The 24,932-nt window shown below is 42.2% G+C and overlaps 1 protein-coding gene across 8 annotated transcripts in view; it reads left to right on the forward strand.

Moving 5' to 3' along the window:
• LOC124013674 (multiple PDZ domain protein-like) overlaps positions 1–24,932 on the forward strand; it is a 74,865-nt gene that overhangs the window by 19,555 nt on the left and 30,378 nt on the right. For 2 of the 8 annotated variants that reach the window (XM_046328057.1, XM_046328061.1), the window contains exons 12-26: positions 3,936–4,152; positions 6,451–6,531; positions 7,884–7,963; positions 8,300–8,446; positions 10,689–10,859; positions 11,330–11,506; positions 13,408–13,617; positions 14,623–14,754; positions 15,245–15,406; positions 17,580–17,930; positions 18,425–18,533; positions 18,935–19,133; positions 21,913–21,954; positions 24,390–24,485; positions 24,681–24,776. In XM_046328057.1, coding sequence (XP_046184013.1) covers positions 3,936–4,152; positions 6,451–6,531; positions 7,884–7,963; positions 8,300–8,446; positions 10,689–10,859; positions 11,330–11,506; positions 13,408–13,617; positions 14,623–14,754; positions 15,245–15,406; positions 17,580–17,930; positions 18,425–18,533; positions 18,935–19,133; positions 21,913–21,954; positions 24,390–24,485; positions 24,681–24,776 — 2,270 coding nt within the window. The remainder of the gene's footprint in view (positions 1–3,935; positions 4,153–6,450; positions 6,532–7,883; positions 7,964–8,299; positions 8,447–10,688; positions 10,860–11,329; positions 11,507–13,407; positions 13,618–14,622; positions 14,755–15,244; positions 15,407–17,579; positions 17,931–18,424; positions 18,534–18,934; positions 19,134–21,912; positions 21,955–24,389; positions 24,486–24,680; positions 24,777–24,932) is intronic. The other 6 variants (XM_046328058.1, XM_046328060.1, XM_046328059.1 and 3 more) reach the window with 6 other exon arrangements.

A 24,932-nucleotide genomic window follows, 5' to 3' on the forward strand; every position in this document is an offset into this window, starting at 1 on the left:
TGTCCCCACTTCTCAGGAGGAACCTGGCGATTTGACAGGAGTGCCGGAGGAATATCATGATCTGCGCACGGTCTTCAGTCGGTCCCGAGCCAACTCCCTTCCTCCTCACCGGTCGTATGATTGTAGTATTGATCTCCTTCCGGGGACCACTCCTCCTCGGGGTAGACTATACTCTCTGTCGGCTCCCGAACGTAAGGCTCTCGAGGATTATTTATCTGTGTCTCTTGACGCCGGTACCATAGTGCCTTCTTCCTCTCCGGCGGGGCGGGGTTCTTTTTGTTAAGAAGAAGGACGGTACTCTGCGCCCCTGCGTGGATTATCGAGGGCTGAATGACATAACGGTTAAGAATCGTTATCCGCTTCCCCTTATGTCATCAGCCTTCGAGATTCTGCAGGGAGCCAGGTGCTTTACTAAGTTGGACCTTCGTAACGCTTACCATCTCGTGCGCATCAGAGAGGGGACCCAGTGGAAAACGGCGTTTAACACTCCGTTAGGGCATTTTGAGTACCGGGTTCTGCCGTTTGGTCTCGCCAATGCGCCAGCTGTTTTTCAGGCATTAGTTAATGATGTTCTGAGAGACATGCTGAACATCTTTGTTTTTGTCTATCTTGACGATATCCTGATTTTTTCACCGTCACTCGAGATTCATGTTCAGCACGTTCGACGTGTTCTACAGCGCCTTTTAGAGAATTGTCTCTACGTAAAGGCTGAGAAGTGCTCTTTTCATGTCTCCTCCGTTACTTTTCTCGGTTCCGTTATTTCCGCTGAAGGCATTCAGATGGATTCCGCTAAGGTCCAAGCTGTCAGTGATTGGCCCGTTCCAAGGTCACGTGTCGAGTTGCAGCGCTTTTTAGGTTTCGCTAATTTCTATCGGCGTTTCATTCGTAATTTCGGTCAAGTTGCTGCCCCTCTCACAGCTCTTACTTCTGTCAAGACGTGTTTTAAGTGGTCCGGTTCCGCCCAGGGAGCTTTTGATCTTCTAAAAGAACGTTTTACGTCCGCTCCTATCCTCGTTACTCCTGACGTCACTAGACAATTCATTGTCGAGGTTGACGCTTCAGAGGTAGGCGTGGGAGCCATTCTATCCCAGCGCTTCCAGTCTGACGATAAGGTTCATCCTTGCGCTTATTTTTCTCATCGCCTGTCGCCATCTGAGCGCAACTATGATGTGGGTAACCGTGAACTGCTCGCCATCCGCTTAGCCCTAGGCGAATGGCGACAGTGGTTGGAGGGGGCGACCGTTCCTTTTGTCGTTTGGACAGACCATAAGAACCTTGAGTACATCCGTACATCCGTTGATGCCTTATCCCGTCTGTTTAGTTCTTCTGTGGCTTCTACTGATCCCGAGGGGATTCTTCCTTATGGGCGTGTTGTCGGGTTGACAGTCTGGGGAATTGAAAGACAGGTTAAGCAAGCACTCACGCACACTGCGTCGCCGCGCGCTTGTCCTAGTAACCTCCTTTTCGTTCCTGTTTCCACTCGTCTGGCTGTTCTTCAGTGGGCTCACTCTGCCAAGTTAGCTGGTCATCCCGGTGTTCGAGGCACTCTTGCGTCTATTCGCCAGCGCTTTTGGTGGCCGACTCAGGAGCGTGACACGCGCCGTTTCGTGGCTGCTTGTTCGGACTGCGCGCAGACTAAGTCGGGTAACTCTCCTCCTGCCGGTCGTCTCAGACCGCTCCCCATTCCTTCTCGACCATGGTCTCACATCGCCCTAGACTTCATTACCGGTCTGCCTTTGTCTGCGGGGAAGACTGTGATTCTTACGGTTGTCGATAGGTTCTCTAAGGCGGCACATTTCATTCCCCTCGCTAAACTTCCTTCCGCTAAGGAGACGGCACAAATCATCATCGAGAATGTGTTCAGAATTCATGGCCTCCCGTTAGACGCCGTTTCAGACAGAGGCCCGCAATTCACGTCACAGTTTTGGAGGGAGTTCTGTCGTTTGATTGGTGCGTCCGTCAGTCTCTCTTCCGGGTTTCATCCCCAGTCTAACGGTCAAGCAGAGAGGGCCAATCAGACGATTGGTCGCATACTACGCAGCCTTTCTTTCAGAAACCCTGCGTCTTGGGCAGAACAGCTCCCCTGGGCAGAATACGCTCACAACTCGCTTCCTTCGTCTGCTACCGGGTTATCTCCGTTTCAGAGTAGTCTGGGTTACCAGCCTCCTCTGTTCTCATCCCAGCTTGCCGAGTCCAGCGTTCCCTCCGCTCAAGCGTTTGTCCAACGTTGTGAGCGCACCTGGAGGAGGGTGAGGTCTGCACTTTGCCGTTACAGGGCACAGACTGTGAGAGCCGCCAATAAACGCAGGATTAAGAGTCCAAGGTATTGTTGCGGCCAGAGAGTGTGGCTTTCCACTCGCAACCTTCCTCTTACGACAGCTTCTCGTAAGTTGACTCCGCGGTTCATTGGTCCGTTCCGTGTCTCCCAGGTCGTCAATCCTGTCGCTGTGCGACTGCTTCTTCCGCGACATCTTCGTCGCGTCCATCCTGTCTTCCATGTCTCCTGTGTCAAGCCCTTTCTTCGCACCCCCGTTCGTCTTCCCTCCCCCCCTCCCGTCCTTGTCGAGAGCGCACCTATTTACAAGGTACGTAAGATCATGGACATGCGTTCTCGGGGACGGGGTCACCAATACTTAGTGGATTGGGAGGGTTACGGTCCTGAGGAGAGGTGGGTTCCGTCTTCGGGACGTGCTGGACCGTTCACTTATTGATGATTTCCTCCGTTGCCGCCAGGATTCCTCCTCGAGTGCGCCAGGAGGCGCTCGGTGAGTGGGGGGGTACTGTCATGTTTTGTCATTGATTATCATGTCTTGTCCCTGTGCTTCCCCTTCTATTCGTTTCCCTCTGCTGGTCTTATTAGGTTCTTTCCCTCTTTCTATCCCTCTCTCTCCCCCTCCCTCTCTCACTCTCTCGATCTCTCTTCTCTCTATCGTTCCGTTCCTGCTCCCAGCTGTTCCTATTCCCCTAATCAATCATTTAGTCTTCCCACACCTGTTCCTTATCTTTTCCCCTGATTAGAGTCCCTATTTCTTCCCTTGTTTTCCGTTCCTGTCCTGTCGGATCCTTGTCTATTATTCCGTGCTGTGTCTATGTATTGCCCTGTCGTGTCGTGTTTCCCTCAGATGCTGCGTGGTGAGCAGGTGTCTGAGTCTGCTACGTTCAAGTGCCTTCCCGAGGCAACCTGCAGTTCTTGATCAAGTCTCCAGTCTGTTCTCGTCATTACGAGTAGTATTATGCCTTTTGTTTGTAAAGTAACTTTACTGGATTAAAAACTCTGTTTTCGCCAAGTCGCTTTTGGGTCCTCATTCACCTGCATAACACAGCTGGAGGTTGAATGTTTGAAGGGGTACGGGACTATAAAAAGTTTGGGAACCACTGATTTAGATAATGTGGGGAGGAGTAAGGCCCCACATTTGAATAATTTAGCTCCAGTGGAGAGCTATTATCTTAAGTGTTGTTTCTTGAATGGGTATTGAGACACTGTTCCAATCATCACGCTAAATTGACCAATTACAATGAATACAATACCCTTTCTGTGTTACACCCTGATTTGAAGCATGAGCAAATCTTCAATCGTGATTTGTTTTCTATTTGTGATGTATGTTTGTCTGTTGGTTGCGATCATTAATGTGTGTCTGCCTGTGTGTCTGCCTGTGTGTATGGGTGTGTGTCTGCCTGTGTGGCAGCCTGTGTGTATGGGTGTGTACGTGTCTGTGTGCTTACCTGCCTGTTTGTGTGCTGTCCTATTGACTTGAATAGATGGCTCATGTGGCACAAAGTCTGTTTTAGCATGGACAAAGCCCTCAATGACAATGACAATGACCATGCTGGCACAGAATGGCACAGGAGCCATAATGGCAAAGATGCAAAGAAGAGCCCTCTATCCAACTCTATGATGTATCAATAATCTTTACATGACTGATTGCCGCCTGCAGGTGGACGGGATGAATATCCAGGGCTACACCAACCAGCAGGCTGTGGAGGTGCTGAGACACACGGGCCAGACGGTTCACCTGAAGCTGGTCAGAAGTGGCTTCCGTCCAGATGACATCCCACCCGCTGTGGTGCCCAGTGTGATCGTACTTCCACCAACCCCAGGGGGCCGAGACCCCACACTGGAGAGAACAGATGTTGTGGACACCACCACTCAAGGTACCAGTGGACAAAGGGCGTGGGCCGTGTTCATTACGCACGGAATGGAAGAAAATGGACTGAAACCGGGAGAGACTACCTTAGGGCTGTCCCCGACCCCAAAAAATCTTGGTCGACCAAGAGTTGTCTGTTCTTTCGACCAATTGATTATTTTTCCATATAGAGACACACCTTATGTGTTTTAATGAAATCAAAAATCAGCTATATGCACTGAGCTTGTCTGATGCTTTAAGCACGCTGTTTGATGAAATAATGAAGAAACACAAATTACTTTAGGTGGAGTCCTACCAAAATTGATTGGATTGTGCTGGGCCCGGCTCAGACTCGCTACGCTGTGTGCGCTGTGTTATTTATACATATTTTTTACAGCTCTCCTCCCTGCTGCAGCAACCACCACAGAACATCAATAGTGTTTATCACACAGTCTGTGATGCTGAAGCTGCATCATAATTACAGCCATTTCTGAGGCTTTTCTAACAAACAAAAAAGTGTAAAGACTTTATTACAGCATAGCACAAGTTAAAAACAGCAGCATTTGGGAAATGACTTTATTCCGACATGTTGTGGTTGCGTGAGGCTTGGAGCTCACGGAATCAGTCGGCTATTAACCAAACACTCAAACAGGGAACAGAAACAGGATCTGTCTTATTTCTTATCGTTCTCAACATCAATATGCCGGTTAACTTTGCTATTATGCACCGAGCAACATGGTCTAGGAAAGGGCGCCAATTCAACAGCGCACTGATGTTTTTCAAATGCGGACAGCGACCGCTGTCCAATGCCGGAGAAAGCGCATTTGTTATGAACAAATATTATTTGTATTAACGTTGCGCCATTGTTCTTACATAATATATAACCAAATACAATTTCAGTAGCCCATGTCTTAGAGTGATGGACTGTGCCATCCCCACGGCCTCCGCAATGGGTTTTAGTCAACTCAGACAGGCGTGAATCAGACAGGTGTCTGGTGCACCATGAAAAAATTTTTTTTTGCAACTGACTGCTCGTTTAAAGAGATCTCGGTCGACCAAACAATCGACCAGTCGACTAAACGTCAGCTCTAGAATACCTGTATTGGTCCAATAACAAAAAAAACATTCACAAAGTGCTTGAAATGTTTTCCGTGGCGTGCCCTAATGATCCTGACCATGGCAACTGCATCTTTGATTAACAGTCACAAATACCTCCTATAACAGTAGTCTATAGTCAAGCAAAACACATTTTTATTCCATATACATTTACGTTAGTCATTTAGCAGACGCTCTTATCCAGAGTGACTTACAGGAGCTATTAGGGTTAAGTGCCTTGCTCAAGGGCACAAGAGATCGTACTCTGACATTATCCTTCATTCATACATGATTGAAATGGACCTATCCCCTAGACAAAATTCCCCAATATATACATGATTTATATGTCGTCCTGGTGCTGTATGCATCAAATGTCTCAGAGTGCTGATTTAGGATCAGTTTTGCCTTTTAGATGACAATGATTAAGGTTACATGGACAGGGAAGACCAGATCCTTGACCAATACACATATATTCTGAGAAGCTTCATACATACAACCCCTGATCACATCCCTGTTGACGCTGCAGGGCTGTGGCCACTTGACGACAGTACACATACCACAACAATGTCCTACTTGAATGGCTTCCATCTGTGTTAGGATGGGAAAGGGACTTCTACTTAAACCCTCTCGCCACAACCACAGCTCCAGATTTAGAAGGCAGCGCCCTCCACCCTGCTTTGGAAACCCTGAACTCATTTAGCCTGTAATTGGGCCAGCGTCATAAGAACCGTAGGCGTAGGAAAAAGCATTACAACACATACACACACGTGCATGCACACGCACGCACACACACACACACAGGCTTACGCAGACTCACGCATACTGCCAATAATAACACAACCCGTAATGACACAGCCAGCATGTTCAAAGCTGGAACAAGCAGGAACTAAAGCAGACTTCTACACATGTTTCTGCGGTGTGTGTCTGTGAGTGTGTGTGTGTATATGTGTTTATTAACCATAGAAGTCACAATGCACAACCCATAACATCATAGCCATCATGTTTCGGGCTGGGAGCAAGATAACTTAACCAAGAGCTCTACAAGTGTGTGTGTGTGTGTGTGTGTGTGTGTGTGTGTGTGTGTGTGTGTGTGTGTGTGTGTGTGTGTGTGTGTGTGTGTGTGTGTGTGTGTGTGTGTGTGTGTGTGTGTGTGTGTGTGTGTGTGTGTGTGTGTGTGTGTGTGTGTGTGTGTGTGTGTATGAACTTGTTTGTATTGTGTACTCCGGTGCAGGTGAGAAACAGTACCAGGCATTGAGTGGGGAATCGGATGACTCCACTGTGAAGGATCAGTTAACTAAGAACACCAGAGACGGTAAGTCAATCCACCCCCCTGTTATCTGGGATCCTTTACTAAGTACAGTGGTAGAGATAATGGATCGCAGTCTGTTTTAAAATATGCTACTGTCGCGATGATTGGTTTTAGGCTACTGTGTATTTCAAGAGATTTTCAGTAGCCTTTTATTCGGATAGTCCATCTGTAGATGCTCAACAAACTATCAATTAATGTCTATAGATGTTTTTCCTATTGTAATTCAACTTTCTTCTGCTGATAGTTTGTTGAGCATCTACAGATGAACTATAGACTGTGCATGTAGAGCATGAGGGTATGTTGTTTATATTGCATAAAAGGGCAGATGAACGATGCCTTTGAAGTGATTCTTAAAGTACTCTTTCAAGTAGTGTGTTTGGAGTTGTCTAACTGTAGCCTTCCGCTTGCTGTGAGTCATTTAGTCGGAATCAGATGGGATGTAGCAGTGGCTGAATGTACTGTAGTCAAATTGTATTAGTCACATGCGCTGAAAACAACAGGTGTAAACCTGACAGTGAAATGCTTACTTACAAGCCCCTAACCAACAATGCAGTTTAAAAAATACGGATAAGAATAAGAAATAAAAGTAACAAGTAATTAGAGAGCAGCGGTAAAATAACAATAGCGAGACTATATACAGAGTCAATGTGCTGGTTCGTTGAGGTAATATGTACATGTAGGTAGAGTTATTAAAATGACTATGCATAGATGATAACAACAGAGTAGCAGTGGTGTAAAAGAGGAGGGGGGGCAATGTAAATAGTCCGGGTTGCCATTTGATTAGATGTTCAGGAGTCGTATGGCTTGGGGATAGAAGCTGTTTAGAAGCCTCTTGGACCTAGACTTGGCACTCCGGTACCACTTGCCGTGCAGTAGCAGAGAGAACAATCTATGACTAGGGTGGCTGGAGTCATTAACAATTTTTAGGGCCTTCCTCTGACACCGCCTGGTATAGAGGTCCGGGATGGCAGGAAGCTTGGCCCCAGTGATGTACTGGGCCGTTCGCACTACCCTCTGTAGTGCCTTGCGGTCGGAGGCCGAGCAGTTGCCATACCAGGAAATGATGCAACCAGTCAGGATGCTCTCGATGATGCGGCTGTAGAACCTTTTGGGGATCTCAGTCTCCTGAGGGGTTATAGGTTTTGTCGTGCCCTCTTCACGGCTGTTATGGCGTGTGACTGTCTGTTGGTTTCATAGTTACGTTTTAATTAGGTTCATATTATTTTTCTGTGTTTTAAGGAGCTAAGATAACAGTATGAGTCATTTCGTTGTAATCATGTGGGACACGGCAGTTGGCTGAATGTAAGTTAAGCTTCATATTCTATTTAAGTCCATATTATATTGCTGTTTTTAAGAAGCAAAGTTAACAGAAGATGAAGAGTTGGAGCTGATGAAGAAGTGGCAGGAGACGCTCGGCCCCAGCAACAAAGTAGTGGTTAGTAAACAGAAAAAACGTTCACCCAAGCCCAGTTTGTCTCTACATAATGATACATACTGTAGTTCTATTTTTTCCTGTTTTATAGACATTATTTTGGCATTTTATGGATGGACATGCACTGTTTGCAGAATAAAAACACTGTTGTATTTGTCATCAATGGAAAATGTCAAAACATTGGTCAGAAAAAAAACTCACCGACCATAATGCCACACTATGTAAATGTAATGCTGACTGTGAAAGGAAAATTGAAAAAAATGTGTGAAAGCGGGATTTTCTGGAGAAAAACAAGTTTTATTTTCATGCCAACTGAGTTGTATCCACCTGTTGTGCCAGATTGCCCAGGTGGAGAAGTTCAGTGAGAGCAGTGGTCTGGGCATCAGTCTGGAGGCCAACAACGGGCACCACTACATCCGCTCTGTCCTGCCCGAGGGGCCAGTGGGCCGCTGTGGGAAACTCATCAGTGGGGATGAACTGCTCGAGGTAAGGGACACCGCCAATAGCTTATTGAATCGGCAAAATGAATACACCCCTGGTGAACAACAGTTAGCCTGGAACTTACTTACTGCTGTAACGATGTGCGCTGGGAGTCGGGAAGAAAGTTCAGGGAGTGCATAATTTAATAAACAAATGAATTAAACAAGAAACACAAACAATGCACAGTCAGGAAACTGAAACAGAAACAATGATGCCTGGGGAAGGAACCAATGGGAGTGACATACAGTTGAAGTTTACTTACACCTTAGCCAAATCAACTTAAACTCAGTTTTTCACAATTCCTGACAATTAATCCTAGTAAAAATTCCCTGTCTTAGGTCAGTTAGGATCACCACTTTATTTTAAGAATGCGACATGTCAGAATAATAGTAGAGAGAATGATTTATTTCAGCTTTTATTTCTTTCATCGTATTCCCAGTGGGTCAGAAGTTTACATACACTCAAATATTATTTGGTAGCATTGCCTTTAAATTGTTTAACTTGGGTCAAACGTTTCGGGTAGCCTTCCACAAGCTTCCCGCAATAAGTTGGATGAATTTTGGCTTATTCCTCCAGACAGAGCTGGTGTGACCGAGTCAGGTTTGTAGGCCTCCTTGCTCGCACACGCTTTTTCAGTTCTGCCCACAAATTCTCTATAGGATTGTCGTGACGTTGTATTAGTTAATGTGACGACTGTTGTTCATCGAATGATTAAAAGTTTCTAATTGCGTGATTAACTGAATCAAGCAATTATTAACTCATTAACCTGGGGCACCATGGGAAAACTAGTTTTAATTGAGTTTCTATTTCCCAAATTAACTCAAAGAATATCAGAATATCGATTTTACAATAGTCGCTAATTAACCAGTAACCTCTGGTTCTGAATGTCGTATAGCCCGTGAATCTGCACGGACCCGGGTCTCACCAATGAGTTCGTACCACACCAATCTTAGTTGAATATTTATTTACTAAAAAGTTTAATGATGATTAAAGATACACATAGACAAAACACATTATAGGCTATTGATTAGAACTTAGTATAATGGGCCAACACACTATGGCGCGTGTTACCCAAAATATTCTAACCCTAGCCTTGTCCCAAACTGCCGCTCTTATGGGTCAAAATATAATGATGTAATTACGTGGGGTAGACCTCCGAGGATTCTCTGCGTGGACCGTTCAAGGGACCATTCAGCTGCTCGATGACACACTTCTCCTGCGCACCTCTCTGATCGTCCTTCCGATGTCAGTGTCCTTTTGGCTTAGGAGTCTGTTCCCTCACCCTCGCTCTGGAAGGGGTCTTCTGAGGACAGACAGCTCTGTAGCTCAGAGCTCACAGCGTGGGAATGAAACAGTGTAGATACCACGATTCGATGGGAGATGGAGGATAGGTGGTTCGATTTGAATTCACCCGCTTAGACACAGCTACTCATCCATAGCTTGGGTAGAAAAGGATTTCTTTGTCCTCAAACTTGTGTTGCGTTCTGGGTTCGTTGACTTTTTAGACCTTGGCTGCAGCTTGGGTCTCGTAGTCTTGTCTGTAAATTCTATACTCACAGGTTTTATACCCTTGGGTCAGAAGTGGGCGTAACTGCCTTTAGGGCAATTCTCTGGGCGTACCAAGTTAACGAGGCAAGGTCTAGATTTTACTCAAATCCAATTTTAGACAACTAACTTAACATTTCATCTTTTGCAAAACATTCCCTTTGATCTGGACATTTTCCAGACAACATACAATATATAAACATCAAACATATACTAGGAAAACTCTTCACATTACAATGTTTTCGTAATAACGTAATAATCTATTAACCTTTAATAACAAAACAAAAATGACATACATTTTCATATTCCATCTATCGTCTTGACCACCATTGTGGCTGACAGAAACCATTGTTCCAAAGTCCCTTTATTTCATGTTTAATGTTCTGAAGCTGGTTCTCCATAGCAACAGGACAAAGGAAATTGTCTGTGGCCTGAGATTTACCAGGGGCTTGAGGGGTCATAAAACCCCTATATCTTCAGACCCCTAGATCTCTCCTCCTCTGTTGGGGTTGAGAGATCATCTGTAGGGTTATGGTCTCCTCTAACCTGACCTGGTCAGGACAGTCATGACAGGATTCAGGTCAGGGCTTTGTGAAGACAACTCCAATACCTTGACTTGACTTTGTTGTCAAGTTATGAATCCCAGCCTGACTCAATATGAGTGTTGACCATTGGATGTTTGCGTCCAACCCTTTCCATCCAGGTCAATGGAATATCCTTGATTGGTGAGACCCACAAGGAAGTGGTGAGGATTCTGAAGGAGCTTCCTGTCTGTGTCTATATGGCCTGCTTTAGGCCCATCCCTCTCCTTCAGAGTGACAGGGATTCTGTCCAAACAGAGTTGGATGAATTTTCCACTGAACCTAAAATTAAGGTAATTTCCCTACACTTGATACACAAAACATGTACAATATCCATTTATAGTATATGCTATTGACATCACCATTGGTACATATTTTTTAAACGGTCAATTTTTGAGTTACTATTATAGTCATTGCATTGCATAATATTGCTCCACATAATGCAATCTAACTTGCATGGTTGGGGACAACTGTTTTCAACCATATAATTCAGTAATTTCAGGAAATTAATTGTTCAGGAAGTGATTAAAAACTGAATGAAAGCCAGAAAGCCCTTCATAAAATGGTGGCTGCTGGACATACAGTAGCTCACAGTAAACAGTGTTCTGTACAGCACTTCTGCTGCCTAGCATCCAAAGATTCCCTTTGATGTGCTGCCAAAAAAACGTACAAAAATCAAACTAGCGGAGAACTAGGGGCCTATGGGCCCGGAGTGAGTCAGGAATGCGTGCGCAGGGATGATATTGAGGATATATCTCTGTAGATACAGGGAGACCTCAGCAGTTTCCTGGTTCCCGGAGGTTCCGAGGGGGCGGCAACAAGGGAAAATGTGACGGAGGAGACTCTGGGAGCTCCTTTGGCCATGTGGGAGACGGAAATACAGGACATCGAGCTGGAGAAGGGAGAGAGTGGACTGGGATTCAGCATCTTGGACTACCAGGTGGGAATTCTGAATGGGAATTCTGGGAATGATTGTCATGGGAATTATACTTGCTAACAGGATTGGGGAGTAACAGATTACATGTAATCGGTTATATGTAAACGATTACACAAAAAACGAACTGTAATCCATTACGTTAACAGCAACAATATTGTAATCAGATGACAGATACTTTTGAAAAAAAATAGATGATTACTTTTAAATTAAAAAAGGATGTTTGCGTAGAAATTCTTTGACACCTTTCTGTTTTCTCAATAAAATCCAAATCAGCATTGCAAAAAGTTTGTTTGTGCAGCCTGAGCAAGTCTGACCACAAGTCAGAGACCAATATGATGACACACCAAATGCGTTTTATGGTTTGAGGGAAAATAACAGGAATAGGTTTTTGTAGGCTACAGTCCAAGCTATGTCTTCCGATGGTGCGACTGCTGTTGGTATCCAAAGATGATCAAACTTGAATAAACACTTGGAGGTAAAGATGACAGCAGTGATGTAGCCTACGGGCGAAACGGATATTATTGATATCTACATAGCGCATTGATGTGAATCACACTGCTGCTCTCATTAAGCTATTTTTGCCTTATGGATTGTGGTTGTTGTGGATGGCTGTTCACAAATGTAGGTGAAATTAGTATTTGAACCCAATAATGGTTGAATTGAAGAAGTTAAGCTGCCTATCAAGCATTGTTTTTGCGACCAGTGTACAGCCAGTGAAAAACGACTCTTGCAACAGCTGCATAGTGCCGATCCCATCCTTTGGAATTTTTTCCCCAACTCCTCCATGGTATTATGCTCCATACTGTGGGGCTTTTATTTCTCAATCTAATTTGCGCTGATTCAAAAACCTATGTCCACAGGCCTAACGGACACATCCTCAAACTTGTGCCCCTTTTGGTATACTTAAACTGCTGCAAATGATAGAGAATTCAAAGTGTTTCCAACAAACTATTTTAACAACAGGCCTATAGCAAATGGAACCTATGGCACACATGTTTCACTCTTCAGTAGTGCCCAAAGCATACCAGTCTATGAGCGCAGTATTTCTCGAAACAATGAGCCTAATCAGTCCTCTATGACAACAAAATCATAAACATCCGAGTAGGCTAATAACAATTTGGCTCATCTATAATCCCATATTTCCAAGTCCTATTTTTGAAGATCAAGGGGTAATAAATGATGAATTGTAATTGCCGGAAATCTGACCGAATTTGGTTTTTAATGTAAAGATATAGCCTAATCGTGTTGTTATCTGTAGTAAAAAAGGATGAGTTAGAAGAAGCCCACATAACCATCCCATAAAGTAAAATGTAACGTCCGTTTATGGCAAGCTATGTAAACTCTAACATGGATTTATCCTGCAATAGATGTCATTCAATTGGAAATATACATTTGTGTCTTCTTCTAATGGCTCTTAAGGGGAAAGTAATCTAAATGTAACTGAAAGTAATACCAAAGTTACGTTACTGATTACAATTTTGGACAGGTACCTAGTAATTGTAATGGATTACATTTAGAAAGTAATCTACCCAATCCCGCCTGCTAGTCAGGTGTGATTTTCCCAAATGATAGAATTGACTTATTTACTTATCATTCACTTCAATTAGTTGTTGTTGTAGGTCGTTTCTGTCTTCTTACTTTGGGAGGAAGTGGTCATGTGAGCTTTAGGACCTTTGCCCTCTGGGAAATGAAGTTCAACAAATAGCATAATTGACTCATTACACTGTAATGCGCTGTATTTTTTAAACTAAATTGCTTACTCTTAGTTTTGAACACCTGATATACAGAACATTCAGAATAAACAAATCCTCCAACTGAAAGTACATAATAGATTTTAGTCCTTATTGCATAAGATTTTCTGTCGACTGCGTCCATTGACTTCACTGACACAGATCTTGTAATAGGACCCAATGGATCCGGCCAAGACAGTGATCGTGATTCGCTCTCTGGTGCCAGAAGGAGTTGCCGAACGGGATGGCAGGCTTTTGCCAGGCGATCGGCTCATGTTCGTCAACAGCACCAATCTGGACAACGCCAATCTGGAGGAAGCCGTCCAGGCACTGAAGGGGGCCAACATTGGCATGGTTCACATTGGGGTGGCCAAGCCACTGCCTGTAAGGGAACCCTATTGTGATTTTTGTCCTAAAGAGAGGCTGGTGTGTGTGTATTTGTGTGTGTGTGTGTGCAGGGAGGGGGTGAGGGTGCAATGTGTTCTGTGTGCCCGTGGGTGTGTGTGTTATATGTATGTGAGTGTTTGTGTGTGTGTTTTCTCTGGTGTGTGGCCACCCAATAATGAGGGCTCATCTTACAGATGGCTTGTATTATTCATGCTGATAAGGCAGGAGAGTTAGGCTGCATGCTGACTCAACTCCAATCTCCCTGACAACAGCACAAGGCAGCACAAACATCCCTGCCCTTTGTGTCATATTTTTTGGACTCCTATATAAATGCCTTGAGGAAGCTGTTAACAAAAGGGGTTGTTCACAAACACATTCACCACCTGAGGGATTTCTAGTCTTGTTTTCTGTGAAAATTGGCCGCATCCTTTCAGCTTTAAAGTTACATTTCTCTCTCTTGGGCTTGTCATTATGATGAGAACATACTGTATGTTCTGGTTCTGGGATGTCATGGTTATTGTCTTTGGGAATCCTCTGTGGTGTTATCAAGCTTTCCTGGAATGGGGGGGGGGGGGTTGTATTGCTTCTCCAAATTGAGTTTGATCCTCCAATACCTTCTCCAATTTCTCCCTCTTTTCTTTATCTATCTCTCTCTCGCGCTCTCTCTCTCCGGGCATCGTATTAGATCAAATCAAGATCGAAAGGTCCTTTAAAGCAAAGCTGTGGCAACACCTTTGGAAATCGAATAACCATGTATAACTTTTTACCGAAATATTACCTTGTGATGTAGTCTGAGATTCAGCCCATGATTCCTAACTACAGACAAAACCAAATCAAACCGTTAAAACACATGCCTTTCGCTACTAACAACCTCATTTATATTTTTTAACAACCCAACTACAATCATATTTGACTAGAAATTTGAAACCTGTAGACAATGATTGGAATTTCCTCAGTATTATTTTCTGGGGATTTTTCCCATTTCCTGCCCTGTCTCCACAGCCATACAATGAAGAGGACAGTCCGTCATCATCCTCTGGAATCAGTTTTTTTTTATCTTCAACACTGCTGGTTAAAGAAAGCGATGAGGAGGAGCCAGCGGAGGATCACCTTTTCCGGGCAGAGCCTGCATTGGTTAGTCGCCATTGTGGACAAGTACAAAATATGTATGCACAAAAAAGTACAAAGACGAAAAAGTACCAAAAAAATGTGCGCTCAGTTGCTCTGGATGAGAGTCTGATATGTAAATGTAAATTAACCAATGAAATTGAGGGACAAGAAAAAAACGACCAATCAAAATTAAAGACACAAAATAACCATTGTAACTTTAAAATGCATCCTTTAAAATATTGTATCAAGTGCATTTAATTTAATGCAAAACTCAATAGTATCTAATCAAAATTTTGCCACAAAAAAAGAAGACAAACAATTTATGGAGTATCACATGACTAAACTCTCTGAGACACAATGGGAAAGAACAACAATGTCCAATATCGGAGTTAGAATATCCTTTTGAAATAGCTCTCATGGCACTAACAAAGCTATCCTTGAATGGATATCTCATCCATGGCACAGAGAGATATATTCACCATCTAATTCACTACATTCACATTCTTTGGTGCAGATTGACTCCAATGAGGGAGACCTGACCGATGAGAGGGCATTGGAGCATCACTTCTCTGGCAATGAGGATGACACCTTACAGGCATCCATGATCGCCCTGCACGGCAGCACCTGCAGCGCCGATATGGACTACCAGACTACCTTGCAGTCCTCCACACCCAAAGTAGGCCAACAAACGTGCACTGTGGTTAGCTGAGTCAATTTTAAAGCCATTACAGTCAGCAAATTTAAGAAAGCTTGTTACAATGCAAAAACAGTATCTGTTCCCTGTCATTTGTTTGAATTTCACTGAAGCAAGCTGCTGCCCTTTTCACTAAGAAAACTCCTTGCGTAATCAAAATAAGTTGCTTATTTTATCATACGAGGTTGACAGAAGTGCTGTGCTATAATTGTTTGACTACTTCAAACTGTCAGCTATATTGAAGTGATAAAATGTTGATGTAGTTTTTAGCCGCTTCTTTGTATGCATTTAGCTTGTTTTTGTCTCACATTTTGCATAAGCTAGTAGATCATTGTCACTCCCCAGAGTCCTACCTCCAGAGTCCTTATGTATGAATGGTTGATCGTTTTTTTATTAGTATTTATCTATAGATACTGTACTTCATCTTATCAAACTATTACCACCCTATTAGAATAATATGGCCCACTGCGTGCCTCAGTCCTGCTCTCAGTGTTTCTGCTTGTTGCAGTTATTCCACAGTTTCCTCTCCTAAGGATTTATTTTTCCCAGTTTTATTGTGCCGTCTCGGATCCTTAACCTGCCTGGGAACGGGGTTCCGCTAGCATCAACAGCCAATGAAATTGCAGGGCGCCAAATACAAATCAACAGAAATCTCATAAATCAAATTTAAGTATTAGGCACCATTTTCTGGTTAATCCAGCCACAGTGTCTGATTTAAAAAATCCTTTACAGAGAAAGCTCCACAAACGATTATGTTAGGTCACCACCAAGTCACAGAAAAACCTAGTCCTTTTTCCAGCCAAAGAGAGGAGTCACAAAAAGCACAAATATAGATAGAATTAATCACTAACCTTTGATGATCTTCATCAGATGACACTCATAGATCTTCATGTTACACAATACATGTATGTTTTGTTCGGTAACATTCATATTTATATCCAAAAATCAAAATTTACATTGGCGTGTTATGTTCAGTAGTTCCAAAACATGCAGTGATTTTGCAGAGAGCCACGTGAATTTACAGAAATACTCATTAATCATTCAAATACATGTGTTAAATATGGAAATATATATAAACTTCTCCTTAATGAAACCACTGTGTCAGTTTAAAAAAAATCTTTACGGAAAAAGCATTCAACATTAGTCAGAAATAGCATTATAAATATTAATTTACCTTTGATGATCTTCATCAGAATGCACTCCCAGGAATCCCAGTTCGACAATAAATGTTTGATTTGTTCCATAAAGTCCATAAATTATGTCCAAATAGCTTCTTTTGTTAGGGCGTTTGGTAAACAAATCCAAACGCGCGTTCAGATCCAGCCGAACGTCGGAACAAAAGTTCAAAAAGTTATAGTACAGGTCGTAGAAACTTGTCAAACTAGGAATATAATCAATCTTTAGGATGTTTTTATCATAAATGTTCAATAATGTTCCAACTGGAGAATTTCATTGTCTGTAGAAAAGCAATGGAACTAGAGCTACCTCATGTGAATTGCGCATGACTGAGAATGAGGCTGCTGCCAGACCCCTTAGTCAAACAGCTCTCATCCGGCCCCCCTTCACAGTAGAAGCCTGAAACAACATTCTAAAGACGGTTGACATCTAGTGGATGCCGTAGGAAGTGCAAAATTACCCATATCCCACTGTGTATTCGATAGGGGCTAAATTCAAAAACTACAAACCTCAGATTTCCCACTTCCTGTTTGGATTCTTTCTCAGGTTTTTGCCTGCCATATGAGTTCTGTTATACTCACAGACATCGTTCAAACAGTTTTAGAAACTTCAGAGTGTTTTCTATCCAATACTAATATGCATATATTAGCATCTGGGACTGAATAGGAGGCAGTTTACTCTGGGCACGCTATTCATCCAAAAATGAAAATGCTGCCCCCTATCCCAAAGAAGTTAAGGAATCCCTGAAGAGATTCATTTCCATACAGTTCGGGTCTCATGAATTATATCTAGGGAGATAATACAGAGATATTTGGTGCATCGCGCACGATCATCTGTACTGTAATTATCACTATTCCCCGTCAGCTGCTGATGGCTTTTCAATGGCTCATTAGGAGGAGTGCAGAACGGCGATCGAGGTAGAAACTAACGAGGTGTAACCTCCATTTCAACTCGTAATTTTTTTTCTTCTTCTACATAGCGGAGTGCTCGCCTGGACTTGTTGACTGAGCATCCCTTGGTGACGTTGTTCGGCCTTGCGGACGACACTGAACCCTTCTCCCCGGAGGAGAAGCCGATCGTTTTCCCCCTGTCCAGGAGTATTGGAGGTCACGCCCTAACGGTTGACGACAACGCACTAACTAGCTCCGATCAGTACCTGGCGCTTCACTTAACCCAAATGGAGCCATCGGATCTTTCAAACTCATACAGTCCGTACACTGACCCGGAGCCTGGTTTGAATGATTTGGGGGAGCCGGTGCAGCCTCTCCATTTTCAGGTGGAGTCCACCATGGCCGTTGAGGACATAGGGGAGATGGAAGGCTTAATGAAGGTAAACAAGCCTTGATCTGAAGAGCCGTGCCATCTTTCGTTTTGCCATCGAATGTCATTGAGTGTGCCTCGTAATCAAACAAGCATGAGTAAATCGGTCCTCGGCATTGCTCAGGAAATTGAAATGCAACAAGTTAAATTCAACCCATGTCAAAATGCACTGGACTGATCACAGGCTAATGTGAAATTTATTGGATTTTCGAGAATAATGATAACCCAACCAGTTTGAAACATTCTACTTTTTACTAGAATCACATTCCTAGGTATTACTTACTTTCCTAAGGTAAATATTTAAAGATGAATCCCTTCCTTACTTTGTATGTTTGATTCCCTGGCCCTCACTAATCGTTTCCACCTAACCTCCCCGGTAATTTAGATGACCTCAATTTCATTCTGTCAATATTATTCATTTTTAAATGCTGTACTTAAACTTCCTCCACAGAAATATTTTCAAATTTTTTCATGAAAACTTTTTATTGAATCGTTATTCTCAAGGGGGATGAGCCATCTGTAAAGCAGTCCAAAGAGGAAGGGGATGAGGTTATAATCACTGGGAGTCATTTTGAAAGGACAATCACTGTTGTCAAGGGCAACTCCAGTCTCGGTTTGTATTATTTCTTTGGCAATATGTTGTATACTGATGAGTACTTGTTGTATAGAGAACAGCCTTCACTTTATCAGTCTTTCCTCCTTACATACCATAATTGTATTTAAATTAGCAAAATATCTGATTATGCTTTTATGTGCTTTATATATGTCAGGGTTGTCAGATATTACTTATTAAATGTGTTGTATTTCAGTTCATTTGGAGTATTTGTATTTCATGTCAAAAAAGAAAAGAAAGTAACTTACTTGGCTTATTGCGTTTAGCGTGGAGCATAGGGGCCTCAGCTATGAATCAGGCTTGAACACATTTGACACATAATTGTGGGTAAGCGTTTTTCCTATACTGTAGGTTCCAGGTATTTGGGAATGTTGTGCATTTTGTCACTGTCATCCTTACAGGAATGACAGTGAGCACAATCAAGGATGGCTTGGGGATGTATATCCGCAGCATCATCCACGGAGGTTCCATCAACCGAGACGGCCGTCTGGGAGTGGGGGACCTAATCCTAGTCATCAACGGCGAGTCCATGGCCAACCTGACTAACACCCAGGCCCGCGCCATGCTCCGGAGACACTCCCTCATCGGGCCAGACTTGGGGTAAGGACCTGGGCTAGGGCAACATGTTCAGTGTTTTTATACATTGTCCATGGAAACCTGTTTTATATGGTTTCACTATAGGCCTTCATTAAAATATCCACCTACTTCCAACACAAAGAGTGCAGATTTCACCACAAATATATTCTCCCTAGAATCCCTACACATTGATACACACTCCTTTTCTGTTACAATGTAAAGTCAGAGGATAATATTGTGGAGACTAAAACCCCAAACTTTCTCCTCTCTACAAACCTATTGTACCAGTCAAAAGTTTGGACACACCTACTCATTCAAGGGATTTTCTTTATTTTTACTATTTTCTATATTGTAGAATAATAGTGAAGACATCAAAACTATGAAATAACACATATGGAATCATATAGTAACCAAAAAGGTGTTAAATCAATCCAAATATATTGTATATTTTAGGTTCTTTAAAGTAGCCACCCTTTGCCTTGATGACAGCTCTGCACACTCTTGGTATTCTCTCAACCAGCTTCATGAGAAATGCTTTTCCAACAGTCTTGAAGGAGTTCCCACATATGCTGAGCACTTGTTTGACTGCTTTTCCTTCACTCTGCAGTCCAACTAAATTGGGTTGAGGTCCGGTGATTGTGGAGGCAAGGTCATCTGATGCAGCACTCCATCACTGTCTTTGGTCAAATAGCACTTACACAGCCTGGTGGTGTATTTTGGGTCATTTTCCTGTTGAAAACAAATGATAGTACCACTAAGTGCAAAACAGATGGGATGGCGTATCACTGCAGAATACTGTGGTAGCCATGCTGGTTAAGTTTGCCTTGAATTCAAAATTAATCACTGACAGTGTCGCTAGCAAAGCACCATCACACCTCCTCCTCCATGCTTCACGGTGGGAACCTTACATGCGGAGATCATCCGTTCACCTACACTGCCTCTCACAAAGACACAGCGGTTGGAATCAAAAATCTCAAATTTGGACTCATCAGACGAAAGGACAGATTTCCTCTGGTTTAATGTCTATTGCTCGTATTTCTTGGCCCAAGCAGTCTCTTCTTCTTATTGGTGTCCTTTAGTAGTGGTTTCTTTGCAGCAATTCCCCCATGAAGGCCTGATTCAAGCAGTTTCCTCTGAACAGTTGATTTTGAGATGGGTCTGTTACTCTGTGAAGCATTTATTTGGGCTGCAATCTGAGGTGCGGTTAACTCTAATGAACTTATCCTCTGCAGCAGATGCAACTCTGGGTATTCCTTTCCTGTGGCGATCCTTATGAGAGCCAGTTTCATAATTCAGTTTCATACCGCTTGATGGTTTTTATGACTGCACTTGAAGAAACTTGAAAAGTTCTTGAAATTTTACGAATTGATTGACCTTCATGTCTTAAAGTAATGATGGGCTGTCGTTTCTATTAGATTATTTCAACTGTTCTTGCCATAATATGAACTTGTTATTTTTTTCCAAATAGAGCTATCTTCTGTACACCACCCCTACCTTGTCACAACACAACTGATTGGCTCAAGCGCATTAAGAAGGAAAGAAATTCCACAAAATAACTTTTAACAATGCACACCTGTTAGTTGAAATGCATTCCAGGTGACTACCTCATGAAGCTGGTTGAGAGAATGCCAAGAGTGTGGAAAGCTGTCATCAAGGCAAAGGGTGGCTACATTGATTACTATATGATTCCATATGTGTTATTTCATAGTTTTGATGTAGAAATGTATTGTACAATGTAGAAAATATTAAAAATAAAGAAAAACCCTTGAATGACTAGGTGTGTCCAAACTTTTGACTGGTGCTGTACATAGACACACCACTATAGAGTCAGATAAATGTCACCTGACATCACACTACATAAACGCATCTTGATCAAATATGGTCCTTTTATTTTTTGTTTTCTGAACGATTTGCTCGCTTTTCTATAGCTTATGTGTACAATTATGATCAAGTGAAGCTTTGTAGTGTATGGCATTTGGGTAAATTGCTCCCAATAATCCCTTTAAGGCTATTTGTTCTGCATCTCTCGTAGAAGCAGTTTTATTTCTCCTTTTACATCTCCCATACAAAAGCTAACTGTTTTCCCAAACCATCCAAACACACATTTAATTGAACTGATGCCTAATACACATACCTCACAAACTGGTGTGACTTTTCTGTCAGTGTGCCAGTGTTTTGTTACTTGGGCTTTGGGTTTTTTGTGGACCACAGGAAGAGTAGCTGCTGCTTCTGCCAAAGCTGATGTGGGATCCACATAAACAAATACATAAGCAAACATAATAAATAAACAAATACATATTCACAACACCTGTTTATGAACCATGCAGTAAACATTATAATGTAGTAGAAATTGTGTTAAGGAGCTCACAGTTTTCTTTTAGCCAGGTCGATAGTGGGAAATGTCATTGTCATCCAGTGTTGTGAGTCATAGAGAGCACCTTAATATCCCTTAAAAGGTGCTCCATCCAAAGCATGATCGCATATAGGCTACCGTACATACATTTCTGATGAACACCACCAATTGAATACTGTAGGCTACATGAAGGTAGGACTTCCAGTCATATGGAAAAGCTCCCTACAGCGGTTGGACTCCTAGCACAAGACGCTCAATGGTGAAATTTGAACAACTCACTAAGGCCTTTTACATTCCTAAATTGTATTCTCTCCATGCATTCGATGGATGCTACATTACGTCTGGGGCACCATCATTTTCGGTATCTCAAGTCTTGCTTGATTAACGCTAAACATGTCAGTACATTCCAGTGTGTTAGCCACGGTGCATAACTTCCTCTTCACCTTCTAGATCTGCTTGTGCCCCAGAGGAAGATCTGTGCCCTTTTTATGTGTGAGTACCGCTAACTCCCACGCCGACGGGTCTGCAACCAAAATCTACCACTTTGTTTCCTCTCTGTCCACATTTTCTCACTTCTGCACCCGAGTCTCATCACCTGTCCGTGGAAGGGAGTTTGATCCAGATCTAGACATTACAACACATGCTGAAAGTCAACCATACTGTATATCAACCATAGTGTAAATCAACCATATGTATATCAAGAATACTGTAAATCAACCATACTCTATATCAACCATAATGTAAATCAACCATACTGTATATCAACCATACTGTAAATCAACCATAATGTATATCAACCATACTGTAAATCAACCATAGTGTATATCAACCATACTGTAAACCAACCATACTGTAAATCAACCATACTGTATATCAACCATAATGTAAATCAACCATACTGTATATCAACCACAATGTAAATCAACCATAGTGTAAATCAACCATAGTGTATATCAACCATAGTGTAAATCAACTATAGTGTAAATCAACCATAATCTATATCAACAATACTGTAAATCAACCATACTGTATATCAACCATACTGTATATCAATAATACTGTAAATCAACCATACTGTAAATCAACCATAGTTTAAATCAACCATACTGTATATCAAGAATACTGTAAATCAACCATAGTTTAAATCAACCATAGTTTAAATCAACCATAATGTAAGTCAACCATACTGTAAATCAACCATAGTTTAAATCATCCATACTGTATATCAACCATACTGTATATCAACCATACTGTAAATCAACCATAGTTTAAATCAACCATACTGTATATCAACCATACTGTATATCAACCATACTGTAAATCAACCATACTGTATATTAACCCTAGTTTAAATCAACCATACTGTATATCAACCCTAGCTTAAATCAACCATACTGTATATCAACCATACTGTAAATCAACCATACTTTAAATCAACCATATTGTATATCAACCATAGATTAAATTAACCATAGTGTATATCAACCATAATGTAAGTCAACCATGCTGTATATCAACCATAGTTTAAATCAACCATACTGTAATTCAACCATACTGTAAATCCACCATACTGTATATTAACCCTAGTTTAAATCAACCATACTGTATATCAACCCTAGCTTAAATCAACCATACTGTATATCAACCATACTGTAAATCAACCATACTTTAAATCAACCATATTGTATATCAACCATAGATTAAATTAACCATAGTGTATATCAACCATAATGTAAGTCAACCATGCTGTATATCAACCATAGTTTAAATCAACCATACTGTAAATCCACCAAAGTTTAAATCAACCATACACAAACCTTAATCTGAACTGTTCATTTTTTTGAACAGATTTCTTCGCTAAATGCACTGTTACCTCTTACTCATTAGTAATCAAATAATGTGGACATCTGTGGAGATTAGATAATCGTATAGGCTACATACAGCACATTGACCGCAGTCCCAACACACAGTCAATGTATCTGGAAAAGTCTCTCACTGGACTGCACCACTAACCATGGGTTTTTAACACTTCATCCTCAACACTTCATTGACATGCCTCTCGTTGACTACTGGGCATGCAGGTCCATTTGTGTGGGGTGATAACGATTGATTTTTGCACTTTTTCGTCTGTGCTGTATCCACCCCATCACACACTAATTCACTTATTTCTTCCTTCATCTGTTTTTGGAGGCATTTGAATTGCTGTTTGAATGAACAGGGATTCAAGTACCTCCGTGTCTGCATGTCCTAATGTTGAAGTATGAGTCATTCCATCATTGTTAGATCTGTCATCTTCACTCAAATGTGTGTGTGTGTGCTTTAGAATCAACCACGGATGATTCATTGCTTGAAACTGGGCTTACCAAAGCGGACTTATGCGCTTTTCTACTCCCTTTCCTTCAATTCTTAATATTTTGAACGTTCTCTACTCTACTGTTAAATTAAGAATTGCTGTTCCAATTGATGTTCCCTTCAAAACTCAATGACATTATTTTGGAAATAATTCCCACACTCAATCCATCGACGGCTCACTACATTATTCATTGACGGCTCACCTTGGGCTCATGATAGGCAGAAATCATTGCCGGAGAAATTTACGGAGCTCATTCCTTCCCCTCCTGCAATCTTGGGCCTCAGAGGTAAATTGGACGGGGAGGAGAACAATGTAAATTGGTGAATAAATAAAAGGCTCATTCTGACATATCGGGTTGCATATGAATGCAGGCACTTCCACTTTAATGCTTTGTTAAACGATCATATCATCCCTAATGATGAATTCTGACATGCTTGCACACAAGGTTGAACTCCCGTGTCATATGTTTATGGACAGGTTACATATTTTGGGGGTATTCGCAGTGATGATGACAAATCTTGGTCAGGTTGTTGTTCGGAGGAGTGCTGATGCTCATTGGTGTGTGTGTTCTCAGCATTACCTATGTCCCTGTGGAGTATCTGGAGGAGTATAAGACTAGCCTGGAGCAGCCTAAAGATGACATCTGCTCTGATGCACCTCTGGCCCCAATGTAAGCTCAAACTTTATAAAACTTTATAGAAGCCATGCATTTATAGAAAGTGTTTTCATAACGATGCCTTAAGTAAAAGTATATGCTTTTGTTTTCCAGCATAGACCGGCTTTTCACAACATTATTTTGTTTAACTCCAGACAAAACAAGTCGATGAACAAACCACCAGGTTTACAATTGTTTGTCTCTTTGCAGAAGAGGAATCCCAGAACTTCCTGAGCGGGAGGATGGAGAGGGAGAGGAGAGTGAGTTACAGACCGCCACCTTCAGTAACTGGAACCAGCCTATGAAGTGAGTAGGAAGTTGGACTTTGGCTTGGACCAGAACATAGAGTTGAACAAACAACATGCCCTTGGCACAAAGCCTGTTTTAGCATGGGCAGCGCCATTGAAGGCTTTCACTATTCACTAAAGATGGGGGGTGTACCCTCTTTCCAACTTTAATGTT

Source organism: Oncorhynchus gorbuscha, linkage group LG25, assembly GCF_021184085.1.
Source record: "Oncorhynchus gorbuscha isolate QuinsamMale2020 ecotype Even-year linkage group LG25, OgorEven_v1.0, whole genome shotgun sequence".
Taxonomy (NCBI): Eukaryota; Metazoa; Chordata; class Actinopteri; order Salmoniformes; family Salmonidae; genus Oncorhynchus; species Oncorhynchus gorbuscha.